Source organism: Octodon degus, unplaced genomic scaffold (assembly GCF_000260255.1).
Source record: "Octodon degus isolate 3935 unplaced genomic scaffold, OctDeg1.0 scaffold00238, whole genome shotgun sequence".
NCBI lineage: Eukaryota > Metazoa > Chordata > Mammalia > Rodentia > Octodontidae > Octodon > Octodon degus.
In genome coordinates, this window is record NW_004524814.1 from 1,895,772 (window position 1) to 1,914,984 (window position 19,213).

Below are 19,213 nucleotides of genomic sequence, written 5' to 3' on the forward strand. Positions count from 1 at the left end.
TTTCTCATAGATGCCTATTGGTCTTATGTTGTTCATCTTTGCATTGTCTCGCAGCTGTTGAATTAGTATTTCCTGCATCTTAGTTGTTTTTGAGAGATCTTTCCTTACCTTTTCAGTAGCTGCAATGATGTCTTCAAGGTCTGAAAGTCTGTTTTCACTTTCATTCAAGTGGTTTTTCTAACTTTTAATGGAGTTTTTAAATTCTTGTATATCTCTTTGACTGCTTCACACATTCTATTTCTTTCCTATATTGTTTATTCAAGGTTTCCATCATTTTTCTATTTTCCTGGGGTTTTTTAATCAATGTCTTCTTTATAGATGCTTAGTAATTGTAGTTATCATTTCATTTTTTTAACCTGTGAGATTATTTCTGATCTGATTTCCTCTCTACCCTTCTGTAGTTGTTTCTTCACTTCAGTTGCTATTATTTCAGAGATTTCAGATGTGTAATTTCCAATTTCTTCTATGCTGATGTCTCCTTGGTTTGTTCTGTGTGGGTTTGGGGCCAGAGATTGCATTTTGCTCCTTCTTTTTTTCATTTTGTATTTCAGAGAGAACTGTTTATCTTGATTTCTGTGGCACCTTTTTGTGAAAGTTTGACAGAAGGTAGCTGTATCACTGAAGTCAGAGCCTCTCTGTAAAGAGTCTGGTTTTTAGGTATTTCTCTTGTGTCTCAGATTCTGGTTTTGTGTGTGTCCCAAGATTTTGCCTTCTCTATTGATTGAGAGTAGTATATTGGTTTCCATTTGGCACTGTCCTCCATCCTTCAGTGTAGGGTTTTGGTGAGGTTATTACCAAGCACCTCCTGATAACATTACCCAAGGGAGAACATGTGGTTAAGGCAGATATGCTTTCCTATTTACAGTAGTACTATTAGCAATACTAATAACAGCTAGTGAAATTTAGAAATTAACAAATTTGTGTAACTAATGGGTTTGCACTTTAGGCCATAGGAGCAAACAATATAGCTGTATAACAAAGAAGATCTTAAATTGGGAATTTGTATTTAAATCAGCTCCCTGAGTTCTGTCTGAGCTCCTCCCCTTCATGTACCTGGAGTCTTCCAGGAAGACTAATTCACCCTCATTACCTGCTGCCACCTCTGTGCCATGAGGATGTTCCTGTAGGTCTGGACCATGGTCTGAGCTCTGCTGGGCCCAGCAGTAGCCTCAGCTCACCGGGTCTAGATCTACTGAACTGGAGCTCAACTGGAGGGACCTGGCTTGGGTCTGGTTGCTGAGTGTGGCTCCTTCTGGCTGAGCCCCACCCAAGTGGACCACTAAGCCCCACTGGTTGCTGGTTCTTCAGCCACCTTATTTTAAAAGCATGGGAGGACAGAGTTGATGGAAGAACCAAATGAAGAGTGGGCTACCTCTCTCTTTTCATCACTGACTGGGAGAATTAAAAGGCTGTAATAGTTTTAGAACAATCATTATTCCTCCTTTCATTTCTTGCCTTCATTTCCTCAGTAACTACTCAAACTCATGCCTTATTAGCACATTTTGGATGTTCTTAAAAGATGTTTCACTACTATGTACATGACAAGAAAACAACCAAATTCAGTGATTCTGTGGACCTCCAAATACCTTCATTTTAAGAGGAAGAATAATAACCTATATTTGTAAGGTAGAATTCAGTTTACCATCTTAAAGGACTGCTTTATTGGACTTCTACTTTTTGTCGTGGGTCTTAACATTTTCTGGAATCATCAATTATACTGAAAAGCAAAGTGGGAAAGTCTTATATGTTCATAAATATAAGGAACTCCATAAGTATAAACAAAATACTGGTTTTTTGGTTAATATTTAAAAAACAGTACATTTATGAAACTTCACATTCATATCTGCTAACACGCATTAGCAGGATTTGGCTTATTCCAGAGGATGCTCTAGAAAGTCACCAATGGATGTTTAGAGCCTTTCTTACAGCTGCTGCTGGAACAGGCTTACTGCAGCCTAACTCACCTGCATCTCTTCGCTCATCTATAACAAAGGCTAAAGCCATGTCTTAGTGTTTTTTGCTAAACATGGAATGATTAGTCTAATTTCTAGCCCATTCACAGGACAGGCAGCTCCTGAGACAGTGCAGTGCCAAGATCACCTCTTCTGATACAGAGATGTGAAGGAGAGTGAGGGCATCCAGCAGTCTTCTCCTGGAAGGGAAGGTGAGGAGAAGGCTGCATGCTGGTCCAGCGCTAGAGCTTGGGAACCCAACTGCTTGTGATATGCCAGCCCACACTGTGCTGCTTTGTCAGCTCTAGTTTAGCATAAAACTGCTAAACATTTCCTTGAGTATATACTTCCTCCTTGTGCTGAGGGGCACTGAATACTGTGCCTTGTCACAAGTAGAACAAATCTTATTTCCATTTTGTCTGTTGAATCGTGTTTCCAGTTCTGAAGTATGCTTTTCCTGGAGTCCATGCTGAGCAATTGCGGCTATTAGAATAGTTCACCTTCTCTCTAAGATCCTGTTTGTACCTGCACAACAGCTCCAACATGTCTGTCTTATTCTTACATGCATAACTCTCCTTTTAGATCTCTGTCTATATCATTAAAATGTGATGCATTAAGGTATTCTATAATAGCATGTATGGAATTATTCTTCAATAAATTTATTTCTGGATAACCAAAAATAAAACAAAGAAATCTATTTATCAATAGTTTATGCCTGCTGCTCCACATAGGTGTCCCACAGGGCACACTTACAGTTTCCATCCTATGCTAACTCTTACAACGTTAAAGATGATTGTTGCACCTTTCCTGTCCCCCTTCTTGCACAGTCCTCCAAATAGAAAAGCCTAGGTCTTAAAAGGCACTTTGTCATAGATTTGGTGACATTACACAGATACTTAGCTTTTGTGCCTTTATTTCCTCATCTGAGAACTGTGGATAACAATAGAAGTATGCCCACTGGGGTGCTGTGCAAGCTACATGAGACCACAAGGTTCTTAAAACAGAGCCTGGATGTGTATGTGCTCCAGGCACATTTGGGAGCATCACAGAATCACCTGGGTTGTGTGTGAGGCTCTCTCCTGGCCACACTCTAGCACAGCCTGGTCCTAAACCCCACACTCTGGAGTAGATGCTCACTTAACTGCCACTTAGCAGACTGAGCTCGTGGAAGAGGAGAGAGCCTGGTGCTGTGGAAAGAGCCAGAGTGGAGAGATGGCACTGAAGTGGGGGTCTGCACCAGCATGAGCTAAGACACCCACCCAGCTTCATATCATACAGGCTATAAGCAGTATAGTATACAAGCAAATGCTGCACGGTAGGTGTGAGGAAGTGTTTTTCAGCCCAGATCCATTGGCCTATAAAAATGAAAATCAGAGAAAGGAAGAAAAGAGGAGAGGACAGGAAAGAGAAAATTAAGACCTGTCATGCACATGTGCCAACTTTCCACAATGAGCAGGATCATTATTTATTATAAACATGTATTAATAAAAAAAGTTTAAATGAAGTTAAAAAGCGAATCAACTGAGGCCTATGTTAACAGAGCACTGCATTTAGACTTCCAGAAGGAACAAAGGAATTTGGTGGCTTTTCCGATGGACAGCTGTGACATATATGAAAACATAACTAAAGTATATTCTTCAGAATGTGACGGTCATAGGAGTGACATGAGTTAAAAAATGTGAATGAAGACAATAATAAGAAAAAATAAACTTGAAAAGCTATGCAGGCCATGAGCAGCAAGGGAAGATGAGACATACCACAAGGGTCGGCCTCGGCCATAATGCCCATGACACCCACTGACGAAGTTTACAGAAAACCGTGCCAAGAGATTTCATACCCTCGCTCAGTGCTACTTTGCTTGGATGACTCATAGCTAGAACACTGGTAGAGCTGACAGAACTCTCAAGACATAAACCAATAGACCAATGAGGGTTTCTGTTCTATTGGGTGTTGATACTAGGGACTGAGTTCAGGACCTCGAATGTGGAAAACACCTACTCTACCACTGAGCTATGCCCCAGCCCCAAATAAAAATGTTTAAAGAAGGATTTCTTACATTGAAAGACTCCATAATTTGTATATGATTGAATTACACATCAGACACAATAAAAACATTAAGAAAAAGTATTTCAACTTCGGTTAATGATCATGCCTCAAAATAAAACCAAGAAAGTACTCCTAAAGTCTCTATTTTTATTTATCCTGTTTTACCCATAGAAACAACACATTTATATAATTCAGAATATTGGAAAAGCAAAAGTGGAATTAGTATTTGGTGCAGATAAAATATCTATTCAGCAAGAAATCACAAGAAGATCATCTGCAAGGCTATTACAGACAATAGCACTGAGTAAGTGATACGCACAGATTTATGTACAAAAGTCATTGCTTCTCTCTATGCACTTGACAACACACTTTTTGCAAGATTATTAAATATTGAGGAAGAAACTTAACAAGAATTTTCAAGGCTAACTTACAAAGTTTATTTTATTTTTTGTCAGTATTCTCTAAGCAGTACAGTATTATACTTATTTACACAGCGCATACATTGCAGTAGGTACCAAATGATCCAGATATTTGATACACATGGAGGGACATGTGTAGGTGATGTGCAAATCCTGTGCCATTTCAACAGGTGAGCTGAGTGTCTGCAGATATGGTGTCTACACGTCCCAGGGTCAGATTCCTCCGCAGAACAAACACGTAAGATGTATGGGCCTGGGTTGGATCCTGCTTTGGAAAAATTAGCTTTATAGGTGCTGCAACTGGGAAATTCTGAGCATGAACTGGGCAAAAAGGAATTGGAATTAAGTGTAGCTCTGCAGGCTCACGCTCTTAAATTTTGGAGAAAAAAAATAAAGAATTTTGAATGCATGCTAAATGTTCAATTACTTGTAATTTATTATAAATATTTTGGCATTTATAAATGACAATTTGTTTAAAAGGTGAGATTTTTACAGGTTCTGATTTGCTAAAGAAAAAAATTATGAGAAAGGTACATTAAAAGAAATAAAGAATGAACAGTGAAACTACAAAAAAACCAGCTTGAACTAGCTCTGTCCGGTTTCCGAGTAAATGTTTGCTGTCCTAGAGAGTTATCAAGAATAGTGGATTGCCTGGAACGATCCCTTCTGCAAGTAGAGCCAGCAGTTCAGGGGGAAGCTGGACCGAAGGTCAGTGGGATAAACAACTCCTGCTGGCAAGTTAGTAGCTGTGGTCTGACACCTTATGTGACATGGTAGACCCAGTTAAGCAACCCATTTTGGCTGTACAGTCAGCTGCCTTGAAGATGTGCACAGATTCTGTGAAATCAATAAAGAAAACACAGAGGAGTTTTAGAAGAGTGCAATTCCACCTGACCTTGGGGTTGTGTTGTGAAAGGCCCTCTGGCAACGGCCTTTCATTGACAGCATCTGTTATCTGCTCAGGGCAGCCAGGAGGAGGAAGAGGAGAGCATTGCATGCACAGGCCACAGAGTCAGAGGGAACTGGGGCAGGGCGTGGCAGGAGGTGTGCAGCTCAGGGACAGTGGGCCATGACCGGACTGGCTGGGGGTAGCACAGCCCTTCACTCTTGCTGCATGAGGAAGGAGGGAGCAGAAGAGGGGGAGAGTCAGGATCCGGGGTCCAGAGCAGTGGGGGAAAGTACCCTTTTAGAAGTACCATCACCACTTAAAATGTGGGAACTGTTTTTAAGTCTGAACCAAGTAAAACTAATATCATTCTGACTGATGTTCTTTTGCTTTTGCAATAATAGATACCAAACACATGGCCTCACACAAGTACTCTATCCCTGTGGTACATCTCTAGCCCTTTTAAATCTTGTGACAGGGTCGCTCTCAGATAACTTTGTAACCTTCCTGCTTCAGCCTCCTGGGTAGCTTGGTTTACGGTGTGTACCACCATCACCACACCTGGCCTAATTCTAACCATCATCTAAAAAGTGAGTATGGAACACTGTTAGCAACCACTTCCAATAGCAGCAAAGTCTGAGCTGGAAATCGGAAAACACTGATCTCCCATTCATGGAGCCCCTTTCCGTGCTGAAACATCCTTGTATGCTGCTATGCTTTCTGATTTTAGGGCCAATAAATAACCATATTACACTTGCCTCTAAAAGCACTTCTTTCTCTTGCCTACTTGCTCATTCACTCACTCTTTTCAACAAATATTTAAGGAGCTGGGGAGATGGCTCAGTAGAATAAGTGCTTCCCTGGCAAGCACAAGGGCCTGAGTTCAGTCCCCAGGTCCACAAAAAAAACCAAACAAACAAACAAAAACAAACAAACAAACAAAAACCCAAATATTTAAGAATGTTAGGAGACAGGCTAGATCCAGGTGCTAGGGTTATTGCCCATCCTGGTAATCCCAGCACTGACTCAATTTCCCCAGAGAAAGTCCTCTGTCCTGGGGAAGCCTCTGTCTTGGACCCACACTGGTCATTCCAGACTCTACCTCGGGGAGATTCTTGTGCCCAGGGTGTGAACCACTGCTTTGCTGAGATGAGTGACTGACCAGAATTGTAAACTCAGCACCAATAAGGAATTAAGAGAGACAGCATTTAATAAAAGGAAGTTTGTATAGGTTCAGTTGTGACGTGACCTGTTTAGTGATTCCAGTGATCGATTTCTCTGTTTCTGTGTCTGTCTGTCTGTCTCTGTGTCTTCCATATACAGAGAAGTTAATGTATATTTTTATACACTGAATAGGAGCCTTCCCCAAAGTTAGACAGCCTCTTCCCCCTCTGTCTCCCTCATTCTACTGGTGGAGAGAAGGGAGGGAGGTTGTCTTGGATTCTTGGCTTCATGCGCTCAGCTCTCTCTGAGCTCTGCTTGTTAGTCTTCCCTCTGGTAAGTCCCAATGTCACCTGTGCTACCTTGGGCCTTTCTTCTTCTGGTTTTCTTTTTTGTCTCCACCTTGCCCTTGAAACTGTACCCATGGGGATTTCTCTGGTAAAGTTTTAACTCCTTCTTGTCAGGATTAGCCAGAAAACCCAAAGAGGCCTTTATTCTGTTCTTTCCTTGCCTACGTACTCCCCTGCCCCTGAAGAGAAGTTGACATTTCAGGTAGGGAGGACCCAGGAAGCCCTTCCTAGAAAGATTACTTCCAAGAAAGACTTTCTAACTCTGCAAGGCTTTAATCAGGGCATGCTTTGGTTCATTCCAGCTCCTGTTTTAAGATTAAACTACAGTTGGGTGTGGTGGCACATGTCTGTAATCCAGTACTTGGGAGACAGAGGCAAGTGAATCTCAGTGAGTTCAAGGCCAGCTTGCGCTACACAGTGAGGAGAGAAAGAGAGAGGAGGGGGAAGGAGGGATGGAGGAGGAGGGGGAGAGAGAGAGAGAGAGAGAGAGAGAGAGAGAGAGAGAGAGAGAGAGAGAGAGAGAGAAACATTCCATAGAGGGTTAAGGACAGTACTGAAAATAGTGTTTCAAAATTTTACTCAGGAAACTGAGGGTCACTGTCTATGGTGCAGCCTTGGTTTAATCTTTGAAAAGGAGGAGGAAGAGGAAGAGGAGGAGGAGGAGGAAGAGGAGGGGATTCTTTACATTTTCCTAGTTCAGTTGTGACTGTTGGCTTCCAGCTGTACAGTCAAAGGGATGCACTTTGGAGCAGAAAGCCTGTGAGCAATGCTGGTGAAACAGACACTGACTGGCAGGGCCGTGAGTGTGGGAGGTGTGGGGTGCTGAGGGATGCTTTCCAGCCTCCTCTCTGCTCCCTGCCAGGCAGGCACTGCAGACATGGCCTCTCTCGTGGGAGCTCCTTGCTCCCTTCTGCAGGATAACAGCTGATCCTACTCCAGGGCCTTGCGGAGGTGGGGGGGGAGCTGTGGAGCTCTGAGGTACCTGTAGCAGGCCAGGTCCTTGTTAATAATTGTAATTATTATGTTATCCAGGGTTTGCTGCTCTGCTCAGAAGCAAATATGGGCTCCTAGGGACAGGGCTTATGTCTTACTAATCACCATATTCTTTTAGCTCTAAGCTCAAAGTTTGTTGAATAAATAAATATTTCTGAAGTAACAGTCATAGTTTTTTTTTTAATTTTTTTTTATTTTAACATTTAGTGTGTGTGTGTGTGTGTGTGTGTGTGTGTGTGTGTGTGTGTGGCCAGCTCAGCCCACCAGGGGGCGCGGCTGGCTGGCATGTGGTGCTGGAGGATTGAACCGCGGTCCCTGTGCTTTGCCAAGCTTGTTCCAAGTAGGTGCTTTAGACCACTGAGCCATCTCTCCAGCCCCCAGTCATAGTTTTTGATGAACTAAAAAATATCTTAATGGAAGAAGAGACAAAGTAAATATTTAGCTTTTCAATGCACAAGAGTATTTGGATACTGAACACCACAGGTCAATGTTCTTGTTTGCCAGGCACAGAACTCACTCTATCCAGTTTCAGCAGGAATAGGTTTATTAAAGTGTACCTGTAAGTTTGCAGAGGGCCAGGGTCAGGATGCTGCGAATGGAGAACACCATAAGCAGTCTGCTACTGACTGTGGGACCCCAAGGAAATTCCTCCCAGGTTTTTGGTGTCCTCAACAAAGCGCTGTATCAGACTCAGAAAAGGCAGCGGGGATGCTTTCCAGCCTCCTCTCTGCTCCCTGCCAGGCAATTACTGAAGTGAAATGTGCTCTGCAAAGTGACAGCAGGCCAGGGAATAGGCTACCAGCAGCAATGAGGACAAGAGAAGGGGCCTTTGTATCTCAAATTCCTAGATTTCTTCTCCCTCATGCAAACAAGGCATCAGGACACTTGTCCTATTGTTGCAGAAATTAAAAAAATAAAATAAAACCAAATGGAAAACTTTGCACCGAGGAGTTAGAAGGCAACTTTTATTATGCTAGTGGGCTGGGGAACCCAGTGGTTCAAATCACCAGCCCAGAGTCACTTTTTTTTGTTTTTTGTTTTTTGTTTTTTTAGTGTGTTTGGCACAGGGTCTCACTATGCCACTCAGACTTGAGTGATCCTCCTGTTTTCAGCCTCCCCAGCACCAGGATTACAGGTGTATGCCACCATGCCCCATCTCAGTGGCTGGCTCAGCAGGTCTAGGGGTGGGGCTGGCATAGCAATGGAGCTGGGGATCAAACCCTGTCCCTGCGCTTGCCTAGGCAGGCACTTGGTCTGCTGAGCTATCTCACTGGCCGTCAGAGTCAGGTTTGAGTTTAGCTTAAATATGGTTTGTAGCAGGAAATACAAAGCTGATAGCACATGATTGGTACATGGGATACAAGAATTGTATATTATATAATATATATTGTCAGGCAGGTTTGTACAGAAACATTCTGGGAAGGAGGGGTTCTGAGAAGAGTAGATAAAGTTGGAAGTGTCCTTGACTGGGCCAGTCTTCCCCCAAACACGACAGCCTTGAAATTCTTGAAGCAAGCTGCAGTCACTGCATATTTTAAAACACAAGCTGGACACAGTCAGTTTGACCCACACATTGTTAAGAGGGAACAGCTGGGCCTAGATGGTCAAGTCCAGCTATGTGACAGGAAGCATGAGCATAGTCACAGGCTATGAATTAATTTCTAGCTTCTGGTACAATATGCCTACAGGTGTGATATTCTTTGTGTGTGCCCTTATACTACTACAAAGTCCCTTGGCCTCGCTTCAGGAGTGCACTGTCCTCTAGAAGGCTCACTTTGTTTCCTGGCAGATGTAAATGAAGAATGGTAGCAGTACTTACCAGCTTGGTCCTACCTACGGTGTTCAGAAGCTAGTTCTCCTAGGTCCTAAATGCTGGGCATGTACCCTGGGGTCTCCACAAAGACAGGTCATGCCCACTTGCTTGACTGGTTTTGCCCCAATCTCCTACCTGAAATCTATAGTGTCCCCCTGTTGCCACCCTGCTGCCACCAGACCAAGCCACCCCCTGCGCTTCAAGACTCTGCCTGGGCTTCTAACAGAAGAGGGGTTTTTCTGGGTCCTCTCTGCTTTCTCAGCTGCTCAGTCTCTCCTTGGCCTCAAAGTCGTGTGTCTGATTAGCAGCCTCAGCCACACCGCTATTACTTCCCAGCTGCTTGAGAGCTAGGAAATAAGTCTGGGGGCCTCTACCTTGGGAAGACAAAACTTCTGCTGTGGAGAATCCTCCCAGCACACAGTGCTGTATTTAAAGGTTGGTGGGCAGCTAGATGACACGAGTGTAAGAGAAATCATGTTAAATTGACTGAAAATATCTCTCTGCCAACACTAGGTTAGAACACAATTACATGTGAGAAGTATGTGTACCATATCTAACATGGATCTGAGATCACAAGTGAGAGCATGGGTCAGAGGACACCAAAACCAAAACAAGTACAGAGGAAGCTCCATTTCAATTTCTTAGTTTAATAATTGTGAAGGGCCAGGGTGCTGAGGTGGGGCTGGCTTGAGTGACCAAAGGCCAAGATGCAGGACCTCAAGTAGACACTGAATGGAATGACATCTTACACCAAAAGGGCATCCTGCCCTCCAAGGAAAGCCTGAAAGAACTGGAAGAGGAGGAGCAGAGGGTCCTGCAGCAGTCAGTCGTGAAAACATATGAAGATATGACTTTGGAAAAATTAGAAGATAATGAAGATGAATTCAATGAGGAAGATGAATAGGCTGTTGAGATGCACAGGCATTGAAGACTGGCTGAGTGGAAAGCAGTTCAATTTTGGAGATCTCTGGAAAGGAAGTTACCAAAATTGGTGAGGGCTTTTACAAGCAAGGGATTCCCCTCTGTGTCCTCATCAGTCAGCAGACTACCCAGAAAGTTTCCTGATGTCATGTTTATCAAGGCCATTTCTACAGCTTACATACCCAACAACCCTGATTGGAATCTGCCCACAATATTTGTCTACCTCAAAAGTGATGTCAAGGCTCAGTTCATCGCTTGGAGGACATGAATCTGACAAAAGATGAGTTGGAGTGGAAACTGTCTGAATCTGGAGCAATCAAGACAGACCTGGAAGAGAACCCCAAGAAGCCCATTGAAGACATGTGCTGTCTTTTCTGCACAGCTCTGTCCGCATGTGCATGCAGAGGAGGGCCAGTGACTCCGAGGGTGACTAAGGCTGTACCCACTGCAACGGTGCACATTTCCTTGATGTGACAAGTTGTCTGATTTTTTTAAAAAAGAAAAATAAAGAATGAATCCTTTTGGATTTTAACCTATTTATATCATTGTGCTTCACATCTCATCCATTTCCGAAACAATCATTGCTCCGAATTGTATTAAATTTCTTAGAACTTTCTTTTTAAATACTATTTCTTTTTAAAAAAGATTTATACTATTAAAAAATAGTTGTGAAGATTTGATTTTAAGTAGAAAATTTATATTTAACTTTTAGACCTGCTCCATTTATTTTTCTAGATTTTCTTTCAAACTGAATTCTAAAGTCGACATAGCATTTGAAAGCCCAAGAAAAGTATCTCACCTGGTTCAACTTTATTAATGTTGTTATGAAGATAAAAGGGACCCAGAAAAGTTCGATAGTTTACTCAAGTTCATTGTTGAAAAACAAATTATGTTGAAGGCCCTAACAGTTCCACTGGGTTTTAGAGCCTCCCACAACGTGGTCACAAATTAGAACACTTTGGCCAGCAGGGTTCAAGTCCTTGTTCCCATTGGTACCCAGCCAGAAAGGCTACTTCAACTTGCTGAGTCTGGAAGATTTATTTCTGTCCCCTTAGGACATGCTAAAGTTTCAGACATGAAGAATGACAGAAATAAAACCAATTTCCTCAGGGACCTTATTGTAGAAAATACTGCTGTTTTCCGTGTGTGTGTGTGTGTGTATGTGTGTGTGTGTGTGTGTGTGTGTGTGTGCATGCACATGTGTGAACATCTGACCCAACAGCAAGTCAGAGGAAGGCACTGCCATCCACACTGCCCCTTCTATGGGCAGCCCCAGGCTGCTGAGCTGTCACCCTAGAGTACATCAACATGCCGGCAGCCAAGTTTTTAACCACAGTGGATGTTTAGGGGATACTCAGATCTGCCTCAAACCACGACAGACGCTCATGTGTGCTCTGGCTTCAGGACCTAATTGCTTCCCAACAGCCTGATCTTCTGATCCCATTTCTTTGAGGGAGTTTCAGCATATAAATTTTGGGGTGATGCAAACATTGAGACCACACAAGGAAGTGATTGGATTTTCAAGGCAGCACAGAATTCCTATTCTAGGACAAGGGTGTGGTCAGGAAGGAGTTATTAGGAAAATATGTCCCTTGAATTTTAGATAAACAAGAGCACAAGAAGCATATCCCAAGTGAAAAAACTGCAGAGTTATAGCTCTTATTATTATTTAAGTATAGGAATTTCTAAAAATAGGCTGGGATCAAGAGACAAACTCTCCTTTCCCTGAGGTGTTAAGGGCAGGCTGGAGAATATTTAAAGTAGGGCAGAGGAAATGGTTCAGTAGAATAAGCATTTGCCTGGCAAGTGCAAGGCCCTGAGTTCAATCCCCAGTTCTGTCAAAAAAAAAAAAAAAAAAAAAAAAAAAAGTCAAGGTAAGTAATTGTTTCTTATTTCAGAAGGAAATGAGGCTGGATGGGGGCAGCTGACTTCCTTCTGTTAGGTTTTTCATCTCCTCTGGTAGAACCAATCAACTCCCACAAAAAGGGACAGGGCATGGAGTCAAGGGAAAAAGAAGAGGTGGCCCTTGAAATGAATTACTCATCTGGTAAAAGAAAGGGAAATGCTCAATGATGGGATGACAGAGGCGAAAGAGGAGTCCTTGAGGCCTTATAGCTAAGTGACTATTCCTTTGTCAGTCATTTGCTGTCTGGTTTCTTCTAGGTCATTCCACAAGTATTCATTGAGATCCAGTAAAAGAGCTAATTTTTATACACAAATTATTACTTATATCTAGAAGTAGATGGAAGACTATTGATTCATAATTATTGAACATGAACCTTGGGACATAAGCCTGGGTCCAGCAGACCCATCCCTTATTTTTCTATTGTAAGTTTGTGCTTTAGCATTATAATAGCTGGTTGTGGAAGCAGCCACTTAAAGGACTGAGCTAGGGCCAGGCCCCCAATAGCTGGTTGTGCATCTCAGTACCTTTCCCTGAGGGATACAGAAACAATCTATGCATTTACCCACTTGGCATGAAGAACAGCAAGGAGTATGCATATATTGTAAAAGTGGAAAAATGGGATTGGGATCTACATTTATGCTCTATCTAACCTGTTTTGCATATGTGTATTTAAGCATCACAGGTGGTCCAATAGGCCTATACAACTCGAGGACTTGTCTTTAAAAGTTTCCTTTTGATTTTTCTGGTAGAAGTAGTCCAGTTGAGTACAGTAGGACATGAAAAACCAGACTTGCAGGTTTTGGAGGACGTTAAAAGTCAATCTTCAGATTACTCATACATGGATGATGCAGATGATCCCTTATACATGCTTTCATAACAGAAGAGTGGTGTGGTGGTACATGATGATGATGATGATGATTTTGATGTTGGTCATGTGAGTCAAAGTTCCTGTGACAGTGAAATGAAGCAAGAATCAACTGATATAGACACAGGAAATAAAGATTCAGATGACAAAGAAAACAGCAATATGACTACATATTTGATTAGCTGAAATGTTGCAAAATGGCCATAAAACTGAATGAAACAATCAATGTTGGAACAGGGTCCAAAAATATAGTGAAGGTCTTAGCAGGGGTGAAACATATTGGATCAAAGGCCAGCATCACCGTTCAGTGTTGGAAAGTGCTGTAAAATACACAAAGGCCAAAATGCAAGTAAAATAATCTCTATGCACCAATAGCCATATTCACAAATGTATTTATCATGACACCTCGCTAGCTGAAGTGAAAGTATTCATATGTCTGCTGTACTTAGCACAGACTTTCCATGGTAATTTAAGGAAAGGAAAAGACTTATGGAAGGGCCAGGCAGATAGCTCATCAGACTAAAGTGCCTGCCTAAGCAGGGACCAGGATTTGATCCCCGGCCTGCTGTGCCGGCCTCACTCACAGGGCATGCTGAGATGGCGAATGAGACTGGGCATCGTGGTGCACACCTGTAATCCCAGCACTTGGGAGGCTGAAAACAGCAGGATAACTATGTGATCTGTGTAGTGAGACCCTGTAGATCTTGTATTAAATACATTTTTTAAAAAAGACTTATGGAAAAGCAATGGGTCAAAATATGGCATAAAAGTGTAGATACAACAACTTATTATGATATAAATTTAGATATTTATCCTAGGACTTGGCCATGAGGTCCTTATCCATATAGCAATAAACCAAATAATGTTGTGAACAAATTTATTGCTCCCATCTCCCAAACTAGTTGGAACGTGACATTTGACAATTGGCTTCCAATTGGTGTTACATTTGCTAACAGAGCCAGTACAGGTTAACCAGAGCAGGAACTACACACAGGAACAAAGCAGAAATTTTAACTGAAATGTTGCAATTTCAAAACAGAAAAATGTTTAGTACAGTCTTTGAATTTAAGGATATAAAATTGGTGAAAAAAGCAAATTGATACTGCTGATGCTAACATTTTACCATGATGAAAATATTGATAGGGAAACCTTGGCAAAATGGAAGGCTGAAATGGAAACTTTCAACACAAAACTGAATGTGGAGCAGATGTTGCTAATGAGGTAAGCAACAATTATGATGTCACTCAAAACATAAAGCATTGGCCAGTGGTTATGTTTTACTCCATCCTAAGAATTTGTGGCATAGTTAATTAGAGAGCTTACAAAGTGGAAATAGCAAGTGGAAAATACCATGGAGAAATCTTCTCAGAGGATTGGAATTGGACATCTTAAGAGATCATTTAGAGTAGAACAAAAACAAAATGCTTCTACTCAGAGAGCTATGCAAAACAATGTGGAACACGTTGGTAAGCTGGAAGGTGTACAGCAAGCACAGCATCCCAAAGATGTTCTAAAACAACAGAGAACAAAAAAGATGTCAACTGTGCCCTACAAAACAGGACAGGAAATCAAAACATATACGCTATCAGTGTAAATGACATTTGTGTAAATAACATATAGTTGTCACGTGTGAAGATTGCCTTGGATGGGACAGTTGAGTCCTGCTTCAACTGTGACTTTTCTTTTTATGATTTTTTTTCCCCCAGAACTGGGGATTGAGCTCAAGCCCTTGCTCTTGCCAGGGAAGCGCTTATTCCACTGAGCCATCTCCCCAGCCCCTCTATGACTTTTATATTCACATTTTTTTTCTTTTTTGTTTTTTGGCAGAACCAGGGATTGAACTCAGGCCCTTGTGCTTGCCAGGTGTAGGAGTCCCTTCCTGGTTCTCATCTCAGTCCAAGAGGTTAATATTTGTAATCCCAAAGATACGTTATTGGAATTCCACCAAGTTAATTCTAATCTACCACTCCCAGTGCAACCCATGGCAAAAGTAAAGACACTAAAACATATTTATAATTATTGGGGAGCCAAGGGGCCCTAAGTCCAGCCACGAAAATGGCTTTCCAGAACCAAGAGAGCTGACCCAGGGCCTCATCCGGTTTTATTTAGTGGAGGAGTAGCTTGAGGAGGAATGACCGAGAATTGTGGGAAGTAGGTGACTACTGTGAGCTGAGCTAAATGGGTGGCCGACCTTTATCTCTGCCATATGCAGAGAGGACATGCAGAGAAAGTAATCTGCTTTATGCTATTGAGATAGTATCTAATGTTTTGGGGGGTCTGGTGCTTCAGCTCTGATGCAATCTTTGAAGTCTCAGGAAGGCATAGCCTCTGTCTTGAGGTTCAATCCCAGCTGGCAGCTCGGAGCTTTGGCTCTTCGTCCCGTCTCAACCTGGCTCACATTAAAGAGCAGCAGGTGCAAGTTGCCAGGGAAACATTCATGCCACCTTCAAAGACTATCACCAGCACCTCAGCTAGACCAATATACATTGCATAAGGCCCATTGAAAGGATAAACAGAAGTCCTAACCAGCTCTGTATATATAAATGTGAGCACTAAGGTCAGGCTCAGTCAGAATGGAGACATTCGCTTTTCTTTCAAGAGAGCTGCTCAAGTGGTCCTCCACAGCCAGGCAAATGCTTATTCCACTGAGCCATCTCCCCAGCCCTTGTATTTACATCATAGCTCACATAGGTTTTTATTTCTGATGTTATCTCAGGTTTTGGAAGCAAGTACACAGCTGATGTGAAAATCTTGGTGTTTGTTCTACACATTCATTATACATTTGATATTTTATTTTATTGAAATCTTATATTCTATTATTTAGCTATGATAATTGAAGTAAAGATTTTTTACAGTGCTATTGGTATTTTCAGTGTAGTTATCTCTGAGGTTTTATAAGCAAGCACATAGCTGATATGAAAATGTTGATGTTTATTCTAAGCACTATTGCATATTTGATATTTTGTTTTATTAACATCTTATTTCCCTGCTGAAAGGGTGTTGTACAATATAGCAGGAAGCTCCTGACAAAGTGGGAGAGACAAGTGGTGACAAGATGGCCACACAGGAAAGGAAAGTGAAGCACCCATGCTGTCAGGAGAAGCAAGATGCATGCATGAGATACACAGACTGCCACGGATGGGACAGCTGAAGCAAAGATTATTTTTGTTGTAGGATTCTATTGGTCTATTCATTGTAGCTCATATGGGAATTTATTTCTGATATATCCTTTAGGTTTTGTAAGCAATTACACAGCAGATTTAAAACTGCTGATATATATTCTAAACATACAATATGCATTAAGAATTTGATAATTTATTTTCTTGGTATTTTTATGTTCCTGATAACTACATACTACCTAATATAATCAGAACCTATGAGTTCAACAAGACCCCTGAGATGTCAAATATGTCCTACAAAAAGGCCAGGAAAGCAAAAGCCAGGTGCTGCCAGTGTAAGCGATGTGTGTGCGCGGGAAGTGCTGTCGTTGCACGTGCAGACGGCCACCAGAGGTGGGGTACTTAAAGTATTTGTTAGACTGATGCTGGCATTTTCATTTTGTAATTCTTATAGGAATTTACTTCTGATGTTCTTTTTTTAGACTTTGTACACCAAGAGCTAGATGATATATTTTTTCAGGTTTTATCTTTGTTTATTTGATAGGAACTAATGAGATGAGACAAGACTTCCTCAGAACAAAAAGTGGACTATGAGTTTGGTTTTTTTCCATATTCAACAGAATTTATTTATTTATTTTATTTATTTTATTAAGAAATAGCAATGAGACAGTTTCAAAACAGGCTAGTAGGATGGTTACAATAGTTAATACATTGCATATTATTGTCTTTGTAGTAGTTATTCATAGTATAAGATGCAAACATGATATCTTGTCTAAACACTATTAGTACAAATCTTTCTTCTCATTGAACTAAGAGAAAGTAGCTGTATATCTATGCTATTTTGTATATACAGATACATATAAATTTTTCACTACAAAATGGTCCTTTTAGATGATATTAAAAATTTTGATGTTTATTAAATACTCAATGAATAATAAAAACTCAATATTTTATTTTTTTGGTTTTATTCCTGTTAAGTACTCACTGTTTGGTATAATAAAACTCCTAAAATTAAAATTAATAACTCATCAATAGAAATATCCTAAAGAATAAATGTAGGTCTGACAGACCCAAGTGTATGTACCTCAATGACAAAATTAGTCTAACATTCCAAGGGCTACATAAAAAATAGTAAACACCAGGGCTGACCAAATAGCTCAGCGGAAAAATGGTAACTATAAAAGTAAGCACATGTTTAGAAGCTCTGAGTGCCTAGTATAAAGATAGCTTAGCCCTGAATAAGGCAGCAGCTAGTGGAGGGCTCGGGTGAGCGGCCGTGTTGGTGGGAGCTGAGGTGAGAAAGACAGCAGGCCAAGGGTGCAGCTCAGCAGACAGTATGGAGTGCAGCTCACTCCCTCCCAGAAGAAGCTGTAGCTGCTCCTTACTAAACTCCTAACTTTTGAGGAGTTTAAATGCAAAATAATCGGGATTATTTTCCCCTCTAAAATCCCAGTTTGTTTTAATCCCCATATATTGAAGAACTGGGTTAGAAACCTGAGTTCCAACAGAGCTGCCTGTGAGAGGTGATAGGCATTACTGAATAGCTGAGCACTTCCTGGGCCCTGCTCATGGAGAAGTGGCTCTGGAATGAGGGGCCACATGGTCTCCCACTCAGGGCCCCTCCTGGAAATCTTATCATTACGTCTCACTAAAAACTCCCAATTTCCTCCTTTTGTTTCAGGACTTCATTCCTTGGTATTGAGATCATGAGCCTGGTGCCTAAGGTGACACTGGCACTTTATATTAATTTTCTAATTGAGAAAATGGTAAACCAAACTTATCTTTTTTTCCCATCTACATCCAGAGGCTTCCTTAGCTAAGATGCAAGGAGAGGGGAAATAAAGGCCCAGCTCCAAGCAGCAAGAATGGGCCAGCTTCAGGGTGGTCTGCTGTTATATCCATGCTCATCCTGGGCTTTCTACAGAATGCTCCAGGCTTTGCTGCTGGACACCGCAAAGGGCACCCAAGCATGGCCCAGAGGTTCCTGTGTAGCTGCCCGGGTCCTCATCCCATCTTCTCTACCAGATGTGCTGCTTGTTTCCTTGCTCTCCTTAAATCGAATCTCAACTCAGCAGTCAGAGGGGCTTTCAGTTGAACCTGGGCTTAAAAGAACAGAAATGGAAGGACACTGACCTGACCTTGGAGATGCCCACACGCTCCCCTCCTACATGCTGAGCAGCTGGACCATGATCATACCCGGTGAGCAGCATGCACTTCTGATGGAAAGAGGAGGCTGCTTCACCCCAGCAGTTTTCTGCCCAAAACCTCTCAGTCTCAGTGGTTGGACACCCGGAGAGCACCAAGCAAGTCTAAACTGAGGAAGCTGTAAATGGCTCAAGTCAACAACTTCTGACATTGCCAGTTCTGCAGATAACCCACTACAATTATAGACTACTGGACTATATTGAGTTATTTTGCTGAAATCACGCACCTACAATATTTGAATGACAATGTAATACCCATCTCTGACAAAACAAAACAAAAAGGGGGGATATAAATGAAGGACCATTTTTTAGTGAAAAAATACACACACGCACACACACACACACACACACACACACACACACACTGTATATATATATTAGGACAGATATACAGCTACTTTCTCTTAGTTCAATGAGAAGAAAGATTTGTACTAATAGTGTTTAGACAAAATATCATGTCTACATCTTGTACTATGAATAACTACTATGAAGACAACAATATGCAATATATTAATTATTGTAACTATCCTATTAACCTATTTTTGAAACTGTCTCATTGCTATTTCTTTCTCAATAAA

At 41.6% G+C, this 19,213-nt stretch overlaps 1 protein-coding gene and 1 pseudogene across 1 annotated transcript in view; both read left to right on the plus strand.

Annotated features, from left to right (window-relative positions):
* Positions 1 to 7,735, plus strand: part of Bhmt2 (betaine--homocysteine S-methyltransferase 2) — a 41,975-nt gene extending 34,240 nt beyond the window's left edge. Inside the window, exon 8 of the mRNA XM_023706056.1 lies at positions 7,731 to 7,735. Within this exon, the coding sequence (XP_023561824.1) occupies positions 7,731 to 7,735 (5 nt within the window). The remainder of the gene's footprint in view (positions 1 to 7,730) is intronic.
* Positions 7,736 to 9,407: 1,672 nt separating this feature from the next.
* Positions 9,408 to 11,015, plus strand: LOC101583873 (annotated as a pseudogene).
* The last annotated feature ends 8,198 nt before the right edge of the window (positions 11,016 to 19,213 follow it).